At 46.5% G+C, this 25,639-nt stretch overlaps 1 protein-coding gene across 1 annotated transcript in view; it reads right to left on the bottom strand.

The window, feature by feature from the left end:
* The window catches only part of CASC3 (CASC3 exon junction complex subunit), a 300,787-nt gene extending 277,929 nt beyond the window's left edge, over positions 1 to 22,858 (bottom strand). The window contains exon 1 of the mRNA XM_086924376.1: positions 22,654 to 22,858. Coding sequence (XP_086780502.1) covers positions 22,654 to 22,839 — 186 coding nt within the window. The 5' untranslated portion in view covers positions 22,840 to 22,858. The remainder of the gene's footprint in view (positions 1 to 22,653) is intronic.
* Positions 22,859 to 25,639: the final 2,781 nt, after the last annotated feature.

Here is a 25,639-nt window from a genome sequence, read left to right as displayed (position 1 = left end):
ACACTGAATTTTCTTTTCAATGAGTTTTGTGTGTAACCTTGTGAGCACCACTTTTGTGATTGTATACAATGATCTTACTAAATTAAATTTGATATACTTGATATAGGGGTGTCATCTGTTCTTTTTGTGTTATTGTTTTTGCAGTCAAATTTTTTTCTTTTTGTTTGATTAATTTAGTTAGTTGTTTGTGTAATGTTGTACTTGAACCTCTGTTAGGATTCTATCTATTGAAGTGAAAGCGCGGTATGGGGCAATTTTACAACAACAACAAAAAGCATTTGTTGAGCAGCATAGCACGTGCAGGGATCTTTTTTTAAAGATAAAACAGTGCATCCATGATCAGGTGTCGTGTTGTCATTAAAGCAGGGTAGGTTAGGGAGAGCCTGTCATGCCTGCAACAGCAGCTAGATTAAAGAAAATAGTGCTTACAGGCTGTAGATACAACAGCTTGTGTAACAACACAAGTAAAAAGTACAATCCTCATGTGAGGTTACAATTGCGGGCAAGACGGTACAAAGGAGGGACTACTAAGCCTATTCATGAATCAAAAGCAACGATTTGGAAAGGACAGTAACAGGAGCCAATTGAAAAGATTGGTGGGAAAATGGGCAGAGCTTCAAGACCATATATGAAAATAGCATGCCTCACAGAGCAGCACATGCGCTGCCCAGGCTCGACCTAAACTCAGCAAACATATGTAAACCCACTAAATTATCTAGCACTTGTGACCTCCTGTCCCAAAGTATATTTTGCAAAGACATATTGCGACACACTTGCATGATAAATAACTAATTAAGCTAAGAATTTTTGCAGTCGCACCAAGGTCCTAGAGCGATTTTTATGGTCCTACTATACTCGGAAGCTGCGCTGGGGGGAGGTTGGGTCATCCAGGATATAATCCTTATGACATACAATGGAAATATCAGATAAAGAAGAGGTCTCCAATGTACCCAAACTAGGCAGGGATACAGCCAACATCAAACAGTTCTCAATGCCAAATTCTAGTTCTTAGTAGAGTCCGTAGTCCAATGAACATGGCTGCAGAAGGTGTGGAGATAAGTATTTAACAGGACAGCTGAGGAAAGACCACTTAGAAACAGAGAGGTCACGCAGTTTGGAAAAGGGCCAGGGTATTGGAATAGTGTTGTCACCCACAAAAAAATAATTTTTAAAATAGATCCTTGTTCAAAGGACGGGATCCTTCAGAAATAGACAGCCTGTGAACTTGTCACTTTTGAGAAGCAGTGAGACCACAAAAGATAGTGCCATTCTTATAATCGGGCGCTGTCAAAAGTCTCCCATAATATATTAGGGCTCCTCATATATCACGGTTTAGATTCAAGCAAGACGGATTTTTCAAACTTTCTGCAAGTCTACATACAGGGTCTGGAACAACGCATGAAGCCATAGTTCCAGAGCTGCAATGCCCTCCGAGTCTTTACACACTTGCAAACATGTTTAAGGGTTTTTACCAATTCCTCTGCAGTCTCTTCCCAATTCAAAACACACGTGCCATAGGGCCGATCTTTGAAAATTAATTATTATTTTGGTGACACATCCCGAGGAGGATCGATGGAATTAGTTTGGAAACAGGAAACCTTGTAGTAAGCGAAAGTGTCCGGACGAGGCATACGAGGGCCCATTAGGATCAGATATCCTTTACAAGTGAGAGAGGCGATTGTACCTCGGGTTGAGGCTCAACTCTTAGTTTTTCGATTAAGGGAGTGTCCTTTTATGGAATATGGTTGCATAAACCACTATCAACACACGACATTTGACACGCTGGTTCCATTGTCCTTGTCCAGAGGAGGCCAAGAAGAAATTGAAGGCTGAAACGGTGTCAGTTTTTTATAAGAGGAGTCTTTATACAAACGAAAATTGTAACTTCGTTGTTAAAGCACACTAGGAGCAATGGGTATAGAGGGGTTATACCTCATGTGCTTAGAAGACTACCTCAGAGTGTATCACCCAGATTAAGTGCGTGAACACTTACCATTTGCAAAAATGTGGGTATTGGCAAGGTAGATTTGTTATAGTTCGATTTCAGTTTACAATTGTTGGTGCTGTATATGTTTATATACATGTACTTTTGTGTGTTTTCTTTTTGTGTTTACAATTTTCATAATGATTTATTTTCAAAGATTGGTCCCATAGCACGTGTGTTTTGAATTGATATTTTCAATGTATTCCTATAGAATTTTGCACTACAGATAGGGTAATTAAATGTTCCCTTAGGATTAAATAAGAATAAGATATTGATTCTTCTGTACCTATTTTCCTGTATATGATGTTGTTCTATACCCAGGTATAGGAGGATAATTTGGGTAAACCCCTTGATTTTGCTATATATGTCAAAGCTAATAGGTCAGGCTTTTCAAAAGAGGAAGTGCTTCTTCATTGATTGGCCAGTTTGGCATAGGTGAACAGGTGGATGCCAGATTAAGTCAATTGTTTGGAGAGTGGATGAATAAATGCACGGGGTAGGGACATCTTAAGGATTTTGGGGTATCTGGGCCAAAACGTATTTGCGGATCATCCCTTTCATACCCTCTTTGGCCAGGTCACTGACGGTGTAAATTCTACATGTGTTTACATCGAACATACAGGTGTACTGATGTGCGTTTTCAGTATTGTATGTTAGGCACTCCTTTCACAAAAAAAACAATGACAACATTTTCATAAATATCAAACATCATTTTAACATGCCTCTGACTTCTTTGGACAACGCTCTCATGGTAGATGTAGTAGTCATGGGTAGATATTTAACGTGTGGAAATAAATGCCAAAGGTACTAGTTGAGATGAAATACATTTCCCGGACTCCTTGGATGCATAGCTTTTACAAAACAGCAAGTAAGAGAAAAGCTGAAGATTATCCAGGGATTCTTTACAACCTAGTGTCAATGCCTTTTATATAGGTGTTGCTTTAAAAAATACATAAATAAAAGGCATTATCAGTTACAATGCCAATAGCTTAAAATCTCCCAATTGCGAGAACTATTGCATTGCAAATGCTTGGTTTCTCATATTACCAGGCAATCATAGGACAGACTGGTCAGAAACTGTACAACTTATTTGTAGCTATGAGCTACATAGACTGAGCCAAGTTTCCCTGGTTACCGGGTGACTGCCATCGCAACAAATACATTTGGACATGACTGGGGTTGAAACCCTGGGATAAGACATGTAGGATGGCGTCCATAGGACAAGGACAAGGACAAAGGCAACCAGCAGAGATGTCCCCATTTAATCTTTTAGAACATGTGCCACTGCAATCTAATGGCGAACATAGTACGCAATTAACCTCCAGGCCTCGAAAAAACTACTCGCCCATTCACAATGGCGAGTGGAATTTTATTAGGGCAAGCCATTTTAGGGCCTACTTGCCCATTCTAGTGGGAGAGCTTAAGCTGGCAAAGAACTGATTTTCTTTTCATTCAGAAAACGAAGGAGTAATAAAGATTTATTTATTTAGAAAGTTTTATAGAGCGCGAACAAGACCCTTGAGGGTATCAGAGCGCTTTACAATCAAGAGCATGACCGGGTAAGACGTGCCCAACATCAGCTCCGGCGAGCGTCATTGATCCTGAAATAATCCTGGGCCATAAAGGCTGTATACTGACCCCAAAACGTCGCATCTGACGTCCGGAACCCCCTGGCTGTGACAGATCTGCGGGGAAAGTGCCGCGATCTGTCTTTGGTGACTGAAACGGCAGCGAGACAGGCGAGTGCGGAAGCCTCAAAATGGCAGCTGCCATCTCCGCCTGAGCCCTGGAGTGATTGGCCTCGCTGGGTCTCTGAGGACGGAACGGGAGACAAGCGGTGGCAGGACTACATCACCGCCCGAGCTGCCGCGACACTGCAAAGGGCCAGATGCGACAGGGAGAACGAGGGCCCCTGGCGGTATCGGTGAGCTGACCCGGCTGCACCTGCGAAGATCGGCCCGAGAGAAGCCGGAGCGGCGGCGGGCGGGGGCTGTCTGGAGGGACCATTATCCTACGGAAGCCCACCGGACCGGCTGCTGGAGAGGGTCCTGGAGCAGGCCTGACTGGCGATCCAAAACGGCTTAGCTACTGGCGGTGAGTGAAGCAACCGGAGAGGTGGCGGAGGAACCTGGGAGGCGCGGATGCCCTATGCGGGCTTGCATAATCAAGAGAGCCCGTGACTCGAGGGGAAACTCGGCAGACCACCCAGCGACTGCCGGGACACGCCGACCGGAATCAGGCGCCCGACTCTCACTCCTGGGGACAGAAGCAGAGGCCCAGGAAGCAGCCTGCACCACAGACTGCCACTCCCCTCCGAGGCCGGAGCGGGTAGGACTGAGGCCCAGAAGTGAGGCCCTGTATTGACTGTGCGCAGGCCTGCACTTGCCCACATGCCTCCCGGGGCCCCCGCGCTCCTCCTGGATCTGGAGGCTTCTGCTCCCCCTCTACCCAACTTGGAGGACAAACCGTGAAGAGGGAGGAATGCACCGGATGCCCGGGGCCTGACCCCCTGGGAGAGCCGCTGCAACGCTGACCTCCATTGCATAAACTATACCCTACCCCTGAGCTGAGGGCTTGTTCGCTGGGGGGGGTGAATCCAAGGAACCACTTACCCGACGCTGGGGCCCTGGTACCAAGTGGCGGGCCCCTGACCAATGGTACCTGGGACTGCCTGTAGCAACCGGTCCACTCGCAATGACAAGAAATTGAACACCTAGACCACCCCGGCAGGCCAAAATGGACAAATTCACCACGCAACACCAACCACCGGCCCCGGACACCCAGATGCGAAGCGGGGATATGGAGACTCTCCTGCTAGCCATAAGGGACTCACGACAGGCCTTAGAGGGGAAAATAGGGGAGGTAAGCACGGAGGTCTCGCTCCTGCACCAGGACATGCGGAACATGGCTGCTAGGGTAACTGAAACAGAGACGAGAATAAGCGAGGCAGAGGATGGACTGCGAGACATACGGGGCGACCTTACGACACTCCAGGCCACCACTAAAGACCTACAATGGAGGGTGGATGATGCCGAAAACAGGGCAAGGCGGAATGGCTCGAGGAGCGTCCACTCTTCAAGCGGGCTGAGGAACAAAGACGACGGAAGGCCCCCCTGGGTCTTCCACCGAGGCAACTAGGGGCGGAACAGGGCAGGATCTGCGACCACGGGACTCCACAGGACATTGGAGGAATACGCCCACCCCCGGTCAGTCACAGCGCGCTAACGCCCTGGTACCTGCTGACGACCAACTACTGAATCTGCAGCCTGGATTGCGCTCCCACACTCTGCCGCTTCCCACGGACCCAGACAGCAACGCGGACATAGAGCTGCACAGGAGCACATCAGAGGATGAAAGGATTGTAGAGGATGACGATCAAAGCACGACCTCAACTCACCCTCTGGTAACGGAGATTGCCGCAATGGAACAGGACAATAACATGGAACACTCGCAAGCTGAACTACCAGACTCACATTCGTGATTCCAGAACACAGCCTGGATGGCACTGATACTGCCTGGCCCGTCTTTCCTACACTCTTGTCGGCTATCCGACCACTATTGAACTGCTTCCCGCTCTACGGGACCTAGTTTTCAAAGTTGTGGGATGCATGGCAGAGGTCCTGTTGACACTGTAGTGCGAAGGGTAACGAACATGGGTGGGCGACAGGCCACACCCACCACTGCGAGGGACCGACACCATCTGGCGCCAGAGTCCAAGCGGAGGGGGGGGTGGGCCAGGGAGGGGCTCGGGGACGGTTGTGGTTCGTTTGTTTGGATATGTTGAAATGTTTTATAGGTTTCCACAAGGTAATGCCATATTAATAGCTGGATATGCATGGGTTGCCAGAAGACTGTCAATGGTAGCACACCAGAATACGAATGACCCCATCGGTATCACTTGATAGGCAACACTCCGTAGCCCACTACACAGTCTCCCATATATAGTGCTCCTACAGGAGACACATCTGCGGGGGACTAGGTGTGGTTTCCTGGGGAGTAATCCTTATACTGTACTAGCACATGCGGGATACACAACGGGGTCCCGGGGAGTAGCTATACTAATAAACCGATCCCCCCCTTCCAGGTTCACCGTACATGGATAGACGAACAGGGCACATATGTGGGAGTCAATGGATGATGGGGTAGGGCCGAATACACAATCATATCTGTGTATGCCCCCCTCCCCCCACCCCCCCCCCCCCTCAGATACAGGCCAGGACCTTAACGGGAGTCACCGACATACTGCTTGAAACCCCGAAGGCCCTCCTAGTAATAGGTGGTGACTTTAATGATGTAATGCACCCAGACGTTGACAGGACCAGGAGCTCCACACGGATAGGGACGGAAACGCACTTGGCGCGATTCGCTAAATCCTTAGGCCTGGTAGATGCCTGGAGAGCAAAGCACCCGCTTCTCATACTACTCAGGGGCACATCAGGTGTATACTAGATTAGACTATATTTTCGTGACGCACGGCCTACGGGGACAGATTAGGGGGGCTAAATATCGAGCCCGTGGCCTATCAGATCACTCACTACTGGAGGTCAGTATCGGTAATGATAGAGTTAGACCCAGAGGGGAGTGGCGCCTTCCAGCATGGGAGCTGCAAAATAAGGACCTCCGGCATGGCCTTCGCGCAGATACTAAAGTCTATTTCACTGAAAACGTGGGCTCGGTCCAATCAGGGGTGGTGGTCTGGGAAGCGTACAAGACGATCCTCAGGATCAGACTTGCTGGCCCCACATTTGCTATCCCTATTTAAAGGCGCGATGGAAGAGGAGACCCTCCCGCCTGATTTGCTCAGAGCAACCATTGTTCCTATACACAAAGCTGGGAAGCCGCCGATGGAGTGTGCCTCCTACCGTCCCATTTCCCTCCTAAATATGGAGGCGAAAATCCTAGCAATGGTACTGTCCCTACGCATGAAACAGGTCATTACTGACCTGGTAGACAAAGACCAAAAGGTTTTATGCCTGGAAGGGCGATCCGGGTGAACTTGCGTCAAACCCACAATTGGATGATGAAGGCACTATCCCGCGTGCAACCCCATCTCCTACTCTCCCTAGACGCCGAAAAGGCGTTTGATGTGGTCCATTGGCCTTTTCTTGAGGCTACTCTAATTCGATTCGGCTTTGGTCCATTGTACTGGAGCTGGGTGCGCCTGCTGTATGCGGCGCTGATGGCGCGAGTGAGAGAGAACGGGCGGTTGTCCCAAGAATTCCCAATACAGAGAGGCACCCGGCAGGGATGCCCACTCTCCCCGCTCCTATTCGCTCTCACAATAGAAATAATAGCATGTGTGGTGCGACAACATCCTGATATAAGAGGATTTAGATGGTCAGCAGCAGAGGAAAAAATGTCCCTGTACGCTGACGACATACTCCTGTATGTTACCGACCCTGAAACTACTCTCCCCATCCTTTGAGGCACTGAACACATACGGCACATCTTCAGGTTACACCATCAATTGGCACAAATCGGTCATATTCAGTCCCAAGGCGGGATACGACTGGCCATCCCTGCCCCACACTCTGGAGATAGCGAACCATGGTTTTACGTACTTCGGGATTTATTTAACCCCGGACAAGCAACGGTCTTATAAAGAAAACATACACCGCATCCTCCTCGCCTTTAAAGAAGATGCTTAACGGTGGAGGACACTTCCCCATACCATACTAGGTTGAGCGGCCAAGTTCAAGAAGATCAAACTCCCAAAATTCCTGTATGCCCTCCAAAACTAGTATTTCCCCCTCGCGCAACAAGTATTCCACACGATTAACGCGGAACGGAGGTCTCTGCTGTGGTTAGGAAAACAGCCCAGAATAGCCCTCACCACGCTATGCCGCAATCGGTATAATGGCGGAATATCGCTCCCAGATATTGAGGCATACTACAGAGCACCTTACCCCGATATCAGACTGGCTTCACGCGGAAGCTACACACCCCACCTATAGGTTAGAACGCTATAAAATGGGAACGCACGCTCCTCTTTATTATCTATATGGGGGAAAGAAACATGCGGGATTGCCTCCGGCCACCCAGGCGACGATTACACTGTGGCAAAAGGCAAACAAGACCATGGGTTGGCACCGCAAACCCATGAGACAGACCACATTTTGGCATTGCACATGGCTACACGAAATACATAAACTACGAGGCTTTCAAGCGTGGGACAACCTGGGCATATCCACTCTGGGAGATGTAATGACTGCCACATCCTTCAAAGCTTTTCAAACACTGCGAACAGACTTTGGACTTCGCGCCACACAAAACTATAGATACCTACAACTGAAACATGCATGGACTGCAGAGAGCCCCTTTCCCTCCCCACTGCAAGAATATGCACCACTAGAAGGACGACTGTTGCAGGAGCACTTACAAGAAAAAGCAGTGCCCTACACCTACAGAACTTTGATAAATAATGCCCCAGACCGACTGACAAAAGTGAGGGAAACATGGGAAAGTAATCTAGGGCCCTTCGACACTACGGACTAGGAATCAGCCCTTATGCATCCCCGGGAAGTAGCAATCAAGTCCAGATTAAGACTTATACAATATAAAATCCTACATAGGATCTACTACGATAGAGGCCGATTGCACAGGATGGGTAGAGCGAGCGACCCGTGTTGCCTGCGATGTGGCCATGACCAGGGGGACTTTACATTGTATGGGACTGCCCCCTTATCCAAGTGTATTGGGAAAAAGTGATGTTGGAAATGGGAAAGGTACTGAACGAGACCCTACCACTAGACCCAAAATGTATCCTCCTGGGCATACCATGTGATGTGGATTTAAGCCGTCCTCACTTAATATTTGCAGCCCTGGCCCTGGTCGTAGCTAAACGAGACATCGCTAGGAAGTGGGGATCTGCGCAAGGACCACAAATAGAGGAGTGGAAGACTGGGATGGACCTGTACATGGCAGCGGAGAGGGTTACATATAAAGCTAGGGGTTGCCCCCAAAAATTCAAAAGAATATGGGGAAAATGGAGAACCTATTATGGTATGGATGGGGAGATAGATCAACGAACCCAGGTAAATGGACAGGCAACGTGAAGCTGAGACACGGCAAGGCAGCAGTTCCCACTAAACAAATAGAGGGCTTGAGGGAATGAGACTTGACTGCTGCAAAGAGTGAGGCGGGAGGGGGTCTCGATGGACAGACACCTCATGTAATTCTTGAGGTTCGGGAATGGTCTGATGGCGATGAAATGTATCCAACGCGATTGGCTGGCTTTATTGCATACCTTGATTGTTTATGGTTTGTTTTATATTGTGCACAAAAATCAATAAAAATATATATTTTTTTAAATAAATGCCGTAGAGGTGATACGTCTGGTTTCTGGGGGTAGAGCGTTCCAAATCCTGGGTGCCATCCCTGAGAAGGAACGTTTATACGTTTTCGTCTAGTTGAATCGGTGTGGTTTTAATAGTAGGTTTTCAGCAGTTCTTGTGGATCCAATACCGCCAGAGATAGTCAATTACTGAGTGCGATAGCTGGGTGCATTGTGGTGTATAGCCTTATGAGTCATGCAGGCAATTTTCAGGTGGATTCTGGCTTCAAATGGTAGCCAATTAATGGACCTCAAGTCAGGGGAGAAGTGGGACCTTCTTTTCGAGCCCGTGATGTGTCTTGCTGCAGCACTGATGGAGGCTCTTAGTGGTGCTGTTGTCGCTTTGGGAAGGCCACAGAGAGTGACACTTCCATAATCCACCCTAGGGATAACTAGCACTTGAACTGCCGTCTTGAAATCATTGATCTGTAAGAAGGGTTTCAGCTTCCTCAATGTATTTATCTGGAAGTTTGCCCCCTTTGTTGCGTTGCTAATGTGTTTATGCATGTTGAGGTTACAGTCCAGAGTTATACCCAATGATTTTGCTGAGTCCACAATGGTTGGTTGAACGCTGAATGCCGTAAGATGTTTGAACCAGTCATGTAAGAGGGGTATTTTGGCGGAGGAGCTATTAGGAGGAATTCAGTTTTCAGTGTGTTTAGTTTGAGATGGTTCTCAGCTGGCCATAACTGGGTGTTCAAAAGTGTTGTGTTAAGCAATTTGATGTCTTCTGGTGTGTGAATCTTAAGGTATAGTTGTGTATCGTCTGCATACATGTGAAATTGCACGTTGGATGCCTGCAGCAGAACAGTAAGTGGTTCCATGAATAATTTAACACCTTGGGTGCTATGGGTTTTCCCGCTGGGGGCTGAAGATCCTACTACCCCATTGTTCATGACGAGCTCAGCTCATCATAAGCACAGCTCAACCGTGCCTCATGACGAGCTGAGCTCGTCATGAGCAGCGAAGGGGTTTAACAATGTCGGGGATAATGCAGACCCTTGTGGGACTCCCAAAGTTACTGGCAAGGATTGTATTGTATTGTATTGTATTGTATATTGGATTTATATAGCGCTTATCACCCAGGGGTCTCTAAGCGCTTGCCTTGGGAACCCATCCTGGCTTTTCCCTGTGAGATAGCCCCTACAGGGCATCCCTAAGGTGAAAGTCAGGCATCCCGCCGCAGGGGGCCGTTGTGGAGATTAAGCAAGCTTAATGCCCAGAGTTGCAGAGTGTGACCCCTTGATTAGGTCAGGCACCGAAGCGAGAATTATCGAGTCCGTGGACATTTGAGCTCAAGACCCTGCCGCGTCGGGAATTGAACTCTGGTCCCGGGGCTGACCTCTGCTTCAGGGTCTGCCTGCTCTAACCAGTGAGCCACACTTCTCCACATTTGGAGAGGGAGTTGTAGACCTTGAATTTTTGAGTACGGTTTTGAAGAAAAGAGGTAAACCTGTTAAGCACTGACCCTGATAGGCCCATTCTGTGATTGAGCAGATCTATCAGGTTCTTGTGTTTGACCCTATCAAAGGCTGAGGAGAGGTCTAATAGGATGAGTAAGCAAGAACCATTCTGATCAAGTATTTGTAAAGCATTGTCAATTGTATGTGTCATAGCTGATTCCGTGCTGTGCCCTGCTTGAAGCCTGATTGGTGTTTGTCAAGAAGGTCAAAGTGATCAATGTGTTTTGTCAATTGGTGGAGTACACATTTTTCCAAAAGCTTGGCCAGGGTAGGGCTATTGGAGATAGGGCGTTAGTTGTTTAGGTCTGTGAGATCAGCTGTGGGTTTCTTTAGGATGGGGGAACCTGTCCTACTTTGAGGGTGCCCGGGATGCAACCTTGATGGAGTGAGCAGATGATGATTTTGATCCAGAGCGGCAGAATCAGTGGGGTTCGGTGGTGTGATTGGCCGGATTCAGGGTGCTGAGAATCTTGCCTATTGCTTCTTCTGTGTAGGTATCAAAAGAAGGCCAAGCAGCTTTGTTTTTAGGTCTCGCGAAGCCCTGTCGCAGAGCAAGGCCTATTGTCGGCAGTTCTGCTTACAAGGAGCTAAAAGGGAGAAAAGAGATGTGCACGTGCAGCCTCAGGAATCGGATCAGGTCGCGCACGCGTTCACCATCTCCTCTCTCCCTTTTAGCTCCTTGTAAGCAGACACACAGGAGCGCACACACATGAGCGCACATACACGCACGCACACAGAGACCCACACACACACAGACACACGCACACACAGACGCACTTGCGCACACATCCCACACCCCCCCCACACTCACCGGGCTCTTTCCGCATGTTCCGTATCCCTCTCCCTCGGCAGCCAGTGGGTCAGTCTCGGCATGGGAGCTCCGCAGCGCTGGTCTTCACCCGGGCCCCCTCCTGGGACCCGGGACTTCGGCTGCCGCACTTTGGCGCCGGGGCACCCTCGCCATAACAAAGAGCGCGCATGCGCGGGCAGCCCCCGCCCTCAGTCACAGCCCTGTATTGAGCTGTTTTCGGTTTCGCTGTATTCCGTGTTAATACTTCAAAAGGTCTTGTTATTAAACACGCTGAGACCAATCTTTTACCAGAGATCCTGAGATGATACGGTATGGCTTGAATACGGGAAACAAAATAATCTGGAATAAGTATGGGAATCTTTCCACTAACACCCTGCACAATTCCGGTGAGTTAGGAGTACTTGTTGCGCTGGAGTGTAGATTATGTCTATCATCTGGGCATTAAAAGACGCAGCTCTAAGACAGTAATCGAGGATAGTTCTGGACCTGTTGAGAAAATGGCAGCGGATGCTGAAATTTGGATTAGTCTCCCATTATGAATAGCAAGAAGGGTCGCTCTGATCAAAATGGCAATTGCCCACATTTCTGTATTTATGTACAAAATTCTGGTTTTGCACACCTTTGATGACCTTAAGTGCATATTTTAAGAGGGGATGGTGTAAAGCATGTGTGACTAAAATACATCAAATCATGACATTAGAACAGCTGGAGCTCTCCGCGCACGTCTCCATCCCCACCACTGCTCAAAACTGAAAAGCTGGCAGAAAGGAAATAACGGATTTGCTGTCAAGTAGGAAATGACGAGGTCAGACCTAGTTGAGCCCTAGGTTGCCTCCTCATTGTAAAGCGGGGACTATTTCCCGTGCACACCCACCCCTTCTGTATATTGTAACTACTACGTCTTCCTCTGCTATTGGTTTGACTATATGGAGAGCTCTTTTAATTTAGTATCAGCCTTAGGACAGATTTCCTCTTGCCCAGATGAAAAAAATCTAAATCTTAAATCACATTCCAGGTCCTTAAACGTCTATTAATCCTTGGGCGGTATACAGGACAAAACGAGAGGACAACAGAAGCTAGAGGGTGAGGGGATACATTTGTTGGAGAAGGATCCTTTAACGGGCGAGAGGAGGGCGAGAGTTGGAAAACAGAACATTTTGTAAACAAGCATTTGCAATGCAATAGGCCTCGCAGTTACCAGAGTTTAAGCTAATGGCATTGTAAATGACCTATTTCATTGCAAATGCTTGTTTAATTCATGTATTGAAGTGGTTTGTAGTGACGACATTGGAAGAGTAGGGGGTGTTTTGGTGTGAGCACTTGAATGTAAGATTAGGTCATTGAGGAGATCTTTCTTGATGTTATCCGACTTTAGATTACAGAAGGTAGAGAATTCTTCACAAGTGGGTTGTGTGCGAACGATGTCTTGTAGTCGTTGAGGTTCATCCTTAGATTGGGTTTTGATTAATCAAAACGTTTTTGGGGACGGTTTTTAGCTTGGTCTAGTTGGTGGCTGAAAAAGTCTGCTTTAGTGCTCTTGATCTTTCTATATTAAATCCTGTTTTCCCTCAACTGTTATCCAGTCTGGAGAAAGGTATCCACTGCTATCATTCCCTCTACTCTTCAGGACCTCCAGAAGGCAAGTAAGACCTCAGAGCACCAGTCCCATTCATTTGAGGAGGCCAGTTCAAGATCTCAGTGAGCCTGCAAGATCTACAACTACTTAAGGCCATGCTGGAGACACATGTATTTAAGCCACAACCTGAAGGAAATGTATGTCTTAGTTCAGCAGTTGTGTATTTTGAGTGAATTATGGGAGTTTTTTGCTGGACTTTAATGCTTTAAATCAAAGTCAGTAAACCTACACATCAACAAACCCATAAAACAGGTCACACTCTTGGTGGTTGTGATGAAGCTCATACAACTTGACAACATGTGCCTCTGTTCAACAAAAGAGTGAGGGGGGCCGAGGAGCCAATACAGGTCCAGTGTCCATGCTCCTAAACCAAATCTGTTCACAAAAGGAGGACAAAGTTCCTATACCTGGGTGCAAAAGTCACCCACGTATCTGGGTGCAAACAGTCACCCATACATTAAAAACAGGGAAGAGTGGGGAAAGAGTAATCCTAGGTAAAAAGTACCCTGATGGGAGAGGGAAAGACATTATACTTCCTCTGCTGCCCTCACACACTTTGTCCTCCTTTTGTGAACAAACATGTGCCTCTGCTCAGGAGTTTGCCAAATGTGGCTAAAAAACGAGAAAGTGGCATATCACTCCTACAAAAAACATAGTGGCTGACAAATTATGCAAAAAGGTTTTCTAAATTGCATCTGAATACTGGATACCACCAAATACTGCTTGACGAAGACTTGAGATACATCACCACGCTTGCAACACAAGTGGGACTCAAAAAGTACAAATGATTAAACTTTGGAATACTGTTGGGGTAGATGTATAGTAAAATGCTGTAAGATACGCAGTCAGGAATCGTTGGCATCAAGCTGATGATAACGCTCCAACCTTTGCAATATACTACCCTCTACACCTTTCAAATTAATAGGCTGCCCTTGCCTAAAGACGGCGAGAAGTTTTGTTATGGATGAGGTATTCTGATCATTCAAAGATATATGCCTACATATTCTACTGACCTTCGGGGGCACTTTGGAGCAAACTGGTAGTGTGTCTGGTTCCCCGCCGCCGCCGCAGGCAAAACGCGGCCGCCGGGTTGAACTACACTACCCAGGATCCCCTGGGACGCCGACCTCCGTGGTCCCCGGACTTCCGCGCCTGGAGGCGCTTAAATTCCAGCTGTCCCTCCGGTGGAGCGGGGCATTCTACTGACCTTCGGGGGCACTTTGGAGCAAACTGGTAGTGTGTCTGGTTCCCCGCCGCCGCCGCAGGCAAAACGCGGCCGCCGGGTTGAACTACACTACCCAGGATCCCCTGGGACGCCGACCTCCGTGGTCCCCGGACTTCCGCGCCTGGAGGCGCTTAAATTCCAGCTGTCCCTCCCGCGTCGCGGGAGCGCGCGGGGCCGCGCCGGGCTAAGCCCGGGCAAAGGGCGGGCCCTCTGAGGCACGAGGAGGACGGGACGGGGCCACTACCTTTATATTTACCCGTTCATTACGACTTGAAGGTACTGTTCTTTGGTCCACCGGCCATTTCTCATTTGGGAACTGTGGGTACTGCTATCTTTTCCGGGACTATCTGCTATTATTATTTGTTTAACTATTGTGTTTGCTATGTGTCATCGACACCTGCATCTGTAGTCCTGCGCAACTACCCAAACCGCAGAACAGGGGTTAGTATTTGCCAGCATGTCCCCAAGAGGCACCCGCAGCAAAACTGCTGCCGCTGTGACTGGCCCCATTGACCTTTTTATATTTAAGGCCAATGATGCCATCAATCAGGGCATTAACCTATTAGAACGCAGGGTATCACAAGACCTGGCGCATGCCAAACGCTCCTCGCTTGGCCTCATTGCTACCGCCACTACACCTGCACAAACTATGCCTAACAACATCAGACCCCTACTTGATGTTTGTGCTGACATACACACAATTCCCAGCGAGGTTAACCTCTCAGCCTCCATTCCCCTGTTAGACACAGACACCGACACCAGCACAGACCTGGAAAAAACGCCTGACTTACTAATTAACCCCTCACCCAAAGCAAAACCTGCTGATAACACCAGGCACGCTAGAGGTAGGCGAGAGGGGGCAGTTCAAAAACTGGGTTGAACTACACTACCCAGGATCCCCTGGGACGCCGACCTCCGTGGTCCCCGGACTTCCGCGCCTGGAGGCGCTTAAATTCCAGCTGTCCCTCCGGTGGAGCGGGGCATTCTACTGACCTTCGGGGGCACTTTGGAGCCACTACACCTGCACAAACTATGCCTAACAACATCAGACCCCTACTTGATGTTTGTGCTGACATACACACAATTCCCAGCGAGGTTAACCTCTCAGCCTCCATTCCCCTGTTAGACACAGACACCGACACCAGCACAGACCTGGAAAAAACGCCTGACTTACTAATTAACCCCTCACCCAAAGCAAAACCTGCTGATAACACCAGGCACGCTAGAGGTAGGCGAGAGGGGGCAGTTCAAAAACTGAAGTTACACGCACCCAAGCCCCGGGTCACTACGATCAGGAAATATGGCCGGGCACAAAGGAAACCTGGGAAAAATACCAACTTTGTCCCTGACAACAATCATAACGCGACCAAGGTTATGGTAATTCCCCAGAGGGATGATAGTGAAACTGTACAGCAGGGTAGAACAACAAACACTAATGGAAACATAGACAAATCATATGACCCCCTGTTGGAAAGACTGGGGGATTTATTAAGTATTTACCTATCCCCAATCGAAAATAGGCTTGCTCGATTAGAAAAACAGCTAGACGAATTGAGCAACCCTCTTAAGACTTTCCTAAAGGGAGGCCCTGCAGCTAGCACAAAAAATAGTAACCCTACCAATATAGCAGGTCCCAAAACAACTATATTACAAGTACCCCCAGCCGTCCCAAATAACGTAGATAAAGTCGCACCTGCGCCGGCCAATGGCCCAATTACTAAACAAAAAACAGCAACACCCCATACTAATAGTAAATCTACAGACAAAAGGAAGGATCCTGGCACCAATACCACCACGAATACTACACTCCCAACTGCGAGCACCACAGGTCACCCTTCAGTTTCAACAAGCAATCCCATCTTGACCCAACCCACCCCAAAAACATCCAGACAAGTTCCTGCCCGCATTAATCTTCCCCCGGAATGCGGTGCATATGTACTAGTGTTAGTAAACGTTACCAAACTAAGAGAGGATCAGGATGAAAATCCCACATCACTCAAAAATAAAACCCTGCACTGGCTAATTACCAACTGCAATTACCCGATTGATGGTGCAAGGGAGATTATTAACACACAGAGGGTGGGTTGGATTGGACCACTCAGGAAAAAATTTGAGGGTGACTGTGTCACTATTAGTTTTAGAAAACCACACTGGGCAGAGAAGACATTAGCTAACGCCCCTTTACCATCGCCATGGGAATTTAACACCACGCTCCTTCCCTTGGGATATTTTTACCGACACCTGATACCCCCAGAACAAGCTACGGTTAACTTTCCCAACAACTTCCCCACTAATTCACACCCAGAGATGAATTTTGGTGCAAGGGTCAAATCACCCCTTTTTGCCCAAAACCAGAACTTAAATGCCGCCTTTTCCAACAACCTCAACTGGCACCCACAACCCCCAATGCCAATTCTTACCCCCAACCATCCGCAGTACTTTCAAGCCCCAACTATGCACCTGAGCAATCATAGGGATAGGTCCTACTCAATCCCCAACCCATTCCAGTTTGCACAGATGACACAAGCTAGGCCAATGTACAATATCCCAACTTTCAATCGGTTCGACTATCTATCATCATTAGACGAACAGGATTGACTGACTACACCCCTAAATAAAGAATTAAGCAACAATGTAAAAGCATGTAACCAAGAGGATGCCACAATTATAATTTCACCTGCATCGCTCCATGTTAAAACGGCAGTTCCAGAAATTAAATTGTTGGATAGCATTCCGGCCATTTCAAACGAACCAACTATTCATGATAATGGCAATACTAGGCGCACAATTATTAACCAGGGGTTCAAACACGGCCTATCAATATTAAGCTGGAATGTCGCAGGTTTAGAATCTAAGCTCTCTGACCCTGCATGGACCGAACTAATTAATGACATAGACATACTTATGTTCCAAGAGACTTGGGCTGTTGATAACCTGCATATTGAAGGCTACCACTGCTTCAGCCTGACATCTCCAAAACCTAGTTTTGGCCGAGCGGTGGGTGGACTCTTCACGGGGATTAGAATTTTGGCAGGCGGTATAATTAATGTTTTGAAGTCGGATAACCTTGCTAATTCCAACATTCAAATTCTGGAATATAAATTGAAATCAAAGACCACAATTTATTTAATTAACTTTTACAACAATGATTTTAATGGTGTACCGAACAAAAATTTTGTTGCTTTATCTAAGGTTTTAAACATGATTGATTGCTCTCTGTCAGTAGACACTAAGACTAGTATTCTGATCGGGGGAGATTTTAATGTGAAACTTATAGATAACTATGGATCCACTAATTTTGATCACTGTAATGACCGCAGGGGTTTGGAACTGATTAGCATACTCTCTGATTTTAATCTTGCTGATGTAATGAGTGTAGGGTATGATATGAATTTTCCCTATGCCCCTACGTTTAAGGGCAGGGATAACGGTTCAATTATCGACTACATTTTTACATCGCCTGCGCTAACGGACTGTTTAATCAAATCCACTGTGGTGCAAACGTCTTTCAGCGATCATAATCCTCTGTTTGCTATTTTTAACCTTGCACCCAGTCCGATTCTTATGAATTTAAATGGAGCAAGGGATATTACACCCTCAATTGACGGCCTTCGCCTTAAATGGAGAGGAATTGACTGTGGGGCCATTATAGATACGATTCGGGAGGCACATCCGGATTTATTGAAATGCCTCTCCTCCCCAAGTACAAATAATGAAGAACTGATTACTGATTTTGAAGCTTTATGCACCAATATAAAAAATCTCTTGTCAGTCCCACTCTCTGCTGTCCACAAAGAGCCACGGTGGTTTGACACATCTTGCTCCGTGGCCAACAGAGAGCTAAGAAAGGCTCTCTCTGCCAATCCCAGGTGTAAGGACGTTGTTCGAGCTGCCAGGAAAAACTATAAAGACAAAACATCGAAAAGGAAGGCAGATTTGCTCTGTGATCACTGGGATAAGCTGGTTATCAGCGCCAATCTGGGTGGCAGTGGCCCTTTTTGGACGGCAGTTAGGAGAACGAGGGAAATGGGCAAAGAGCTTACAAAAATTAGCTGCAATATAACCAGCTCAGCCTGGGAGACCCATTTTTCTAATATTTATGCCGCCCCCTTTGATGAGCAACCTCTCCCTAACCTGAACCAAACAGAAGGCTTAGAGATTTCGGACTTAGAAGTCAGGAAAGCTATCAAAGAAAGCCTAGGTAATAAGGCGCCCGGGCCGGACGGCCTCCCTATTGATATTATCAAATTTAATGTTGATCTTTGGACACCAATACTTTTAAACATTTTTAACAGTCTCCCACATGTAGCCATGCCCGCCACCTGGGCTACAAGTATTATTGTCCCCATCTACAAAAAGGGAGACAGATCTGACCCAGTAAACTATCGTCCCATCTCCCTCCTGGATAATACTCTAAAAATACTAGGACGAATAATCTATAACAGGGTACTGGAATGGGCGTCTGATTCTGACTTTTTAGACCCCTGCCAGATGGGGTTTAGGAGTGGGGTAGGAACCGTCGAGCAATGCCTAAACTTAAAATTGATAATAGATAAATACTGCATTGCTCGCTCATCCCCCGTTTACCTAGCTTTTATGGATCTTTCATCCGCATTCGATCTTGTGAATAGATCCAAGCTATGGTTAACCCTCCTGTCAAACGGTCTCGATGCCGCTCTTGTTAACTTCTTAGCCTATCTCCACACTGACTTGAAAGCTCGGGTACGTGTTGGGATGGGCGGAGAGGTGTCGGGAGCCATCAAGATAGGGAGGGGGGTGAGACAGGGGTGCGTTTTAGCACCCCTGCTGTTTATTATCTATATTAATGGCTTGTCCAACTGTTTAAAGAAAGCTACCCCTGATGTTCCAACTATTTTAGGAAATCCCTTGCCCGTACTTTTATATGCAGACGACGCTGTCCTTATGGCACGTACTCCTAATGCTCTACGTCTGCTTGTACATAGTTTTGTAAATTTTATGGAGGGACTGGATTTGAAAGTTAATTTTAAAAAGTCTTTTATCATGTCCTGTGGGCCGGGCAAAAGGAAACTCGGTACTATCCAAATTGGAACAGATAAACTTGAATCTGTCCATAAGTTCCCTTATCTGGGGTTGGTTTTCGCTGCGAACGGCTCTTGGAGTGGGCATGTGGCCCACGCCACGAGCAAGTTCTCGAAAGCCAACAACTCTGTCCTGAGTCTCCCCCGCCCAAAGAAAATCGGTGCCACTAAAGCTATTGTTAAAATTTTTAAACTACAGTGTTCCCCTGTTGCTACGTATGGAGCCGAAGTGTGGGGATCGGCCAGCAGCATTGGTATTCAAAGAGAGGAAAACCGTTTCTGCAGGAAATTGCTGGGAGCACCAATTTCCTCTTCCAATTTAATCTGTCATAATGAACTTAACCTCCCTTTTATAAACGACTTTATTAAAGCAAGACCAGCACTCTTCTGGATCAGAATCTGGAGGAATGAGGCTGCTGCCCTTACGCAAAACATCATCAGGGACTGCCTTAATAGTGAAAATGGCATGCAGATCCCCTGGTTTAAAGAAGTTTTTAAAATATTTAATGAAATTGGTAGAGGTATTTTGTTTACTGAGCCAACGGCTATTGAATCAAAGGACAAATATGAGGTCCAAAAGGCACTGTATGCACTTCACCGTAATGAACGGCTTGGAATTGAACTACGGAAATCAGGGGTTAAAAAATACATCGGTAATGGTCTTTGTATGCAAATCATGCCACCCTATTTATCACTGCCTATGTCAAATTGGGAACGATCTCTACTATTTCGTCTAAGGGCAGGAACTGTGAAATTTTTGCTCTCTTTTCCTCTGGGGTATCAACACCATACTGACTTCACCCCCTGCCCTTGTGACGGTACAAGCACTCAAGACGATTTGCACTTTCTGTTTTTCTGCAAATTTTATGTGAGATATACCAAATGGCTTTTAACCCCATATTTTAGAAAACTTAGACCTCTTACACTTCAGGATTCCTATTTGCTGCTGCTCACCCTGGACAATGATGAAGTGACATTTCGCACTAGCACTTTTCTAAGACTAGCCATACGTGCACGCAAGACTATGGAAAGTCCTTGAAATCAGATTTAGTCAAAAATACTACTGCTAAAACCTTTTAACTTAATGAAATTTATTGTCTAATCGCTGTATGATTTGCTTTGTTATTATGAAATGTAAATTATTTAACTGTTTTGTACTATGTGAAATGTATATGTTCTTTGATGTGTTCGGTACTTTTATGAATTTTAACAAATTCGAATAAAGGTCTTTTGAAACTTGAAACTTTGATATATGCCTACAATTTACAAATACCACACAAAGCAATGACCAGTGGGACACATTCTTGGCAGGCCACCAAGAATGGGGCGACGACAACATGCGGATTCCCTTCAAACTGTGGGAAGTGTGACACGAGGTGAGCCTCCCAGAAACATCAGTTCTGAAAGGTGACACGTTGGTGATCCACAATATCCTTCACTTTAGAGAGATTCAGTTCACCTATCAAGGGCATCAAGGCATGGCCACGACTAAAGCACAAATCAAAGAATCATGTGCTTTCTAAGCACACACTCCATTAAAAAAACACATCATACTAATCATTAATGTATGCCAAGCAGACATAAACGTCCAACCTGTACCCATCACAACTGAAGAAGCTTGCATGACACTTTGGTCCAGGGTGAGGAAGGGGATATACATCCTGTCAGACAATACATTCTTTCTGGTCCTTATGAAGGCATGCTCGAAATATCAAGTGGTAAAAATTGCAGCTTCCACGTCATTTAAACATGTCAAACCCAAACTGCAGAAAATAATCTTGCCCTATTCAAGCTTCTCTGACAGCTGTAAAACTTTCTCCAGGCACCCACCCCTCCCCCTTCAATGGTATTAAGTTCCAAGAATACCACAATTTCCTCCAAATCCATCCTCACACTATAACTCCACTCTGTCCCAAAGCCAAAGGGGGAAGTAGTGCGGTTCACAAAGCACTCCCAATAAAACAATACTTAGGAGTGGATCAAAACTAAACTATTGGGTACACAGTAAACCATTCACTCCATGCATACAGAATACACCTCACTGCATAACTCAATGTTATACTTGCAGCGATCATGTTTCCTGTGCTTCACGAGATACAATTGCTAATACTTCCGGGTGGATACTATGCAAGGGCAGCGGGAAGAGTGAACACTTACAAAGTCAGCAAAAAGAGAGGAGCCAAAGACCCAGACATGAGTTGATGACAGTTTTAGTCAAAGACCACCACCCAGAAAGCAAATTCGTTATGTCCAACTAGTTGGACTCCTTGACTGCAACACAAATTAAAACGGTGGCTTCCGTAACAAGAAACGGACAACGGGTCAACAGAGCCAAGACTTGAACAGTTCTACAGAAGCCAAATTCCTTGAAAGAGACAACTAGAGACACTGAACACTACGACATGTTGAGGGTAATAAGGGGGCTGGCATCACACATGCGAGTTCACGCATGTTAACAAAAGAGAAAGGGTTTTCCTGGAGCTGCTAAGAGAAGTACTGTGTCATCCATCACTATGTACATGCTTAGAGTTAACGGACGTGTGCGTTATCACGGTTGTGACTGACTGGCACACACGAGCGCATCCTGGGTTACTATCATATCAATAGCCTCAGTATTCACTCACCGTTAACCTTAAATAACACTAGGCTGGAGAACACACACCAAGACCAGATGATACCAAGGCACAGCAACAGCCAGATGGTTCAATGTAGTGTATCGCCATACAACCATTAAATTTACATCAGCACCACTACGTTCCAGTGTCACCACTTGCCAGAGACCCATAACCCTAGATAACTGTCCCAAATCACATAGGCCACTTCACGTCAGATCCCGTGCCCTCAAGTGCATCATTTATCCGATCAGAGACCACGGATATCCTCTCATTAAAAACCTAGACCACTCATCTGCCAGCATCACGACCCTCCAGAGCGCAATGACTCCACAACTACCACTGCACACACCATAGCGTTCTGCACAAACTAGTAACCCCAAGCATCTCGCCACCATCAGTGATTCAGACAACCTTTAGTGCAAAGTACCACGCCCCCCAAGTACCCCCAGTTTCCCATATTCACTGTCAAGTACCACGCCAGCATAGCCCCGCCCCTAGCCCAACATCATATCCCCCTACTACTCACACACTCAGACTCTCCCTCTCCTGCTGGGATGCTACAAGGGATGGTCTCCGGTACTGCAGGGACGCTGGCAGCAGCCGGTCGAGATTTTCCCGCTTCCTTTTCGGGCCCGGAGCCAGTGCTGTCAGAACCGGACTCTTCCTCGCTATCCTGGGACGCGCGCGTCCGTCTCCTACGCCTGTCCGCCATCTTGGAAACACCTCACATCGGCGACACGTGGTCGCGCGCCTAGACGAGAGTCGAAGGGGGCGGGGCTTGGAGAAGTGATAAAGAGGGCGAGGCTTGCTGAGGAGGCAGAGCTGGAGGGGCGGGGCGTGGAAGAGCACGAGAAGTGTACGCGGTTAGGCGTAGCGGCTAATGGATTAATGCATGAGAGTCCTGGCTTTGGGGCGAGACGTGGATGGAGGTGAGAGGAAATTCCAGTGGTTTTGATGTGTATTTTTTAATTAAGCATATTTATATACCGCGCACTTTATCAAAAGGTGCTAGCTAGAGCGCTTTACAGGAGAAATATTTTTTTACACGGAAGATACAGAACAAAATTGTATAAATAATTAGAAAGCTTGAAAATACAACATAGTAGATCATTGCATAAAACAGAATGTATGGAGGTATAATGCAATGTAATGTAACTTTATAGTTTAGTTAATTACAATGGTAAGATCTGCAGTGCATAAAACAGTTATCTTTTATGTGTACTGTACCTTACTATGCTCTTTTATCTGGTGTAACTTTTAACGCAACGATCCTAAATGTAAAGTACTCTGATACTCTCTTGGGTCAATTCAATTCAATTCAGAAATACTTTATTCGGATTGCAAAAAATCCATAAAAGTCACACATTTACGAAGAATACATTTTAAAAATAATTTCACGATTTCCAAAAAATAGTTAAAAAGCTGCAAGTAATGTACAAGCATTAATGTAAACAATCAATATGATTCAATTGCTAAAGTGCAGTCCTATTTACTAAAGTGCAAAGACAGGGGGCGCTTTCGGCATATAAGCATTTCATGGAGATTCCGTCGATTTACGTGCAAATAAAGTGACTTTCAGAAATGAACTTACACGAAAAATCAGTTCATCATTTTCTAATTTTAAAAGCATGGAGTAGGATTGGGTCAGGGAAACTGGTCTTTGTTTTTTAAAATATGGGACTAAAAACCACTTGATATATTTCATGAAAAATTTACAGTTAAAAAAGAAATGTAAGTCATTTTGTCTGCTGTGTCCATCGCAAGGGCAGGGGCTTAACTCGTTTCCAGAATTCATCGTGCTGTAGCCCATTGGAAAACAAAGTGAATATTTTATAATCCCAGCTCTTAAGCGATATAATAAGGATCTTTCCCAGTTGGTCATCGGAAGTCTTAGATATAAAGGGATTTGTTGTGGAGATGAGTCATTATTTATATTATTCACATATAATTTGACAGTTTGTTTTTGCAATTCTATCTCCAACCTCTTTTCCCTGAAGAGGGCATAGAGTTCAGTTTGTATAACCTTTTTGTCCGTGCTCTTAATCTGGGAGGGATCGTTAAAAAGATGGGTTTTGCCAATGCTGTTTAGGCTTTCCTTTGTCGCCCGGAGCCACGGGATGCTCATGCCTTTGTCACAGGCTAGACATTCAGACACAATTTCCTGTGTTAGGGTGGCGCAGTCATTGGTCCAAATGGCCAGCCAAAATAACGCAGGTCGCGTGGAAATAAAGTCAGTTATGTAAGGCAAATTGAGTTCAGCGTGGCAAATGTACCCTGGGTGAAGAGATTGGGGCTCCAAGAAGTTTTCTACATAACCGTTTTTCTTCTGTTTGCAGGCTGGATGGTTTCACTATCCCCCAAATCTCTGCGCCATAGGTTGCTACCGGGACACATTGCAGTCTATATATATTCACAATCGCCTTAGTTGTTTCTGACCTCTTTGGCCGTGGCAGGGAAAGGATTGAATTTATGGCCTTTGAGAACTTGCCTGTGGCGTGGGCGAGATGCCCACTCCACAGGCCGTTCGCAGCAAAGACCATGCCTAAGTAGGGAAATGATTTGGTAGAGTGCAACTTCTCTTGTCCAATGGAAATGGAGTTGAGTTGTTTAGCCCCTGGCCCGCAGGTCATAATATACGATTTTTTGAAATTCACTTTCAAGTCCAATTTCCCCATAAAATGTGCAAAACTCTTGACCAAGGCGCGTAGGGCATTCGGTGTTAGGCCCATGATCACCGCATCGTCGGCATACAGAAGTGCGGGTAACAGTTTTCCTTGGATTTTCGGGACATCAGTTATCGTCTTTTTCAGGGAGTCACTCAATCCGTTTATGTAGATGATGAACAACAGGGGTGCTAAAACGCACCCCTGTCGGACGCCTCTTTCTACCTTAATTGCCCCTGAGATCTCGCCTTCCATGCCAATTCGTACCTGGGCTTTAGTATCAGCGTGTAGGTAGGCTAGGAAATGTACCAAGGATTCATCAAGGCCATAGGAGAGAAGTGTTGCCCACAATTTTGACCTGTTCACTAGGTCGAATGCGGACGATAAGTCCATAAAGGCTAGGTAAATAGGTGAAGCCCTAGCTATGGTGTATTTGCCTATTATAAGATTAAGATTCAGGCATTGTTCTGTCGTCCCGACCTTGCTTCTGAAGCCCATTTGGCATCTGTCCAACACCCCTGCTTCTTCGGCCCAATCATTAACTCTGTTGTACAGCACCCGGCCCAAAATTTTCAGGGTGTTGTCTAAGAGTGAGATGGGCCTATAGTTTGCGGGATCAGATCGTTCACCTTTTTTGTAAATAGGCACTATTATGCTTGTGGACCAGGTGGCAGGGATGGCGCCCATCGGCAGGCAATTGAAAACATTGACCAGAATAGGCCCCCAAAATTCTGGTTTATGTTTTATTAAATCGATTGGGAAGCCATCCGGCCCTGGTGCCTTATTCCCGAGGCTTTGATTGATGGCCAGGAGGACCTCCCCCTGGGTTATCTCTAATGGGCTCAGTTT

Source organism: Lissotriton vulgaris, chromosome 5 (genome assembly GCF_964263255.1).
Source record: "Lissotriton vulgaris chromosome 5, aLisVul1.2, whole genome shotgun sequence".
In the NCBI taxonomy this organism is placed as follows: domain Eukaryota; kingdom Metazoa; phylum Chordata; class Amphibia; order Caudata; family Salamandridae; genus Lissotriton; species Lissotriton vulgaris.
Note: the sequence above shows the minus strand (reverse complement) of the source record. Positions and strands in the feature narration are given on the sequence as shown.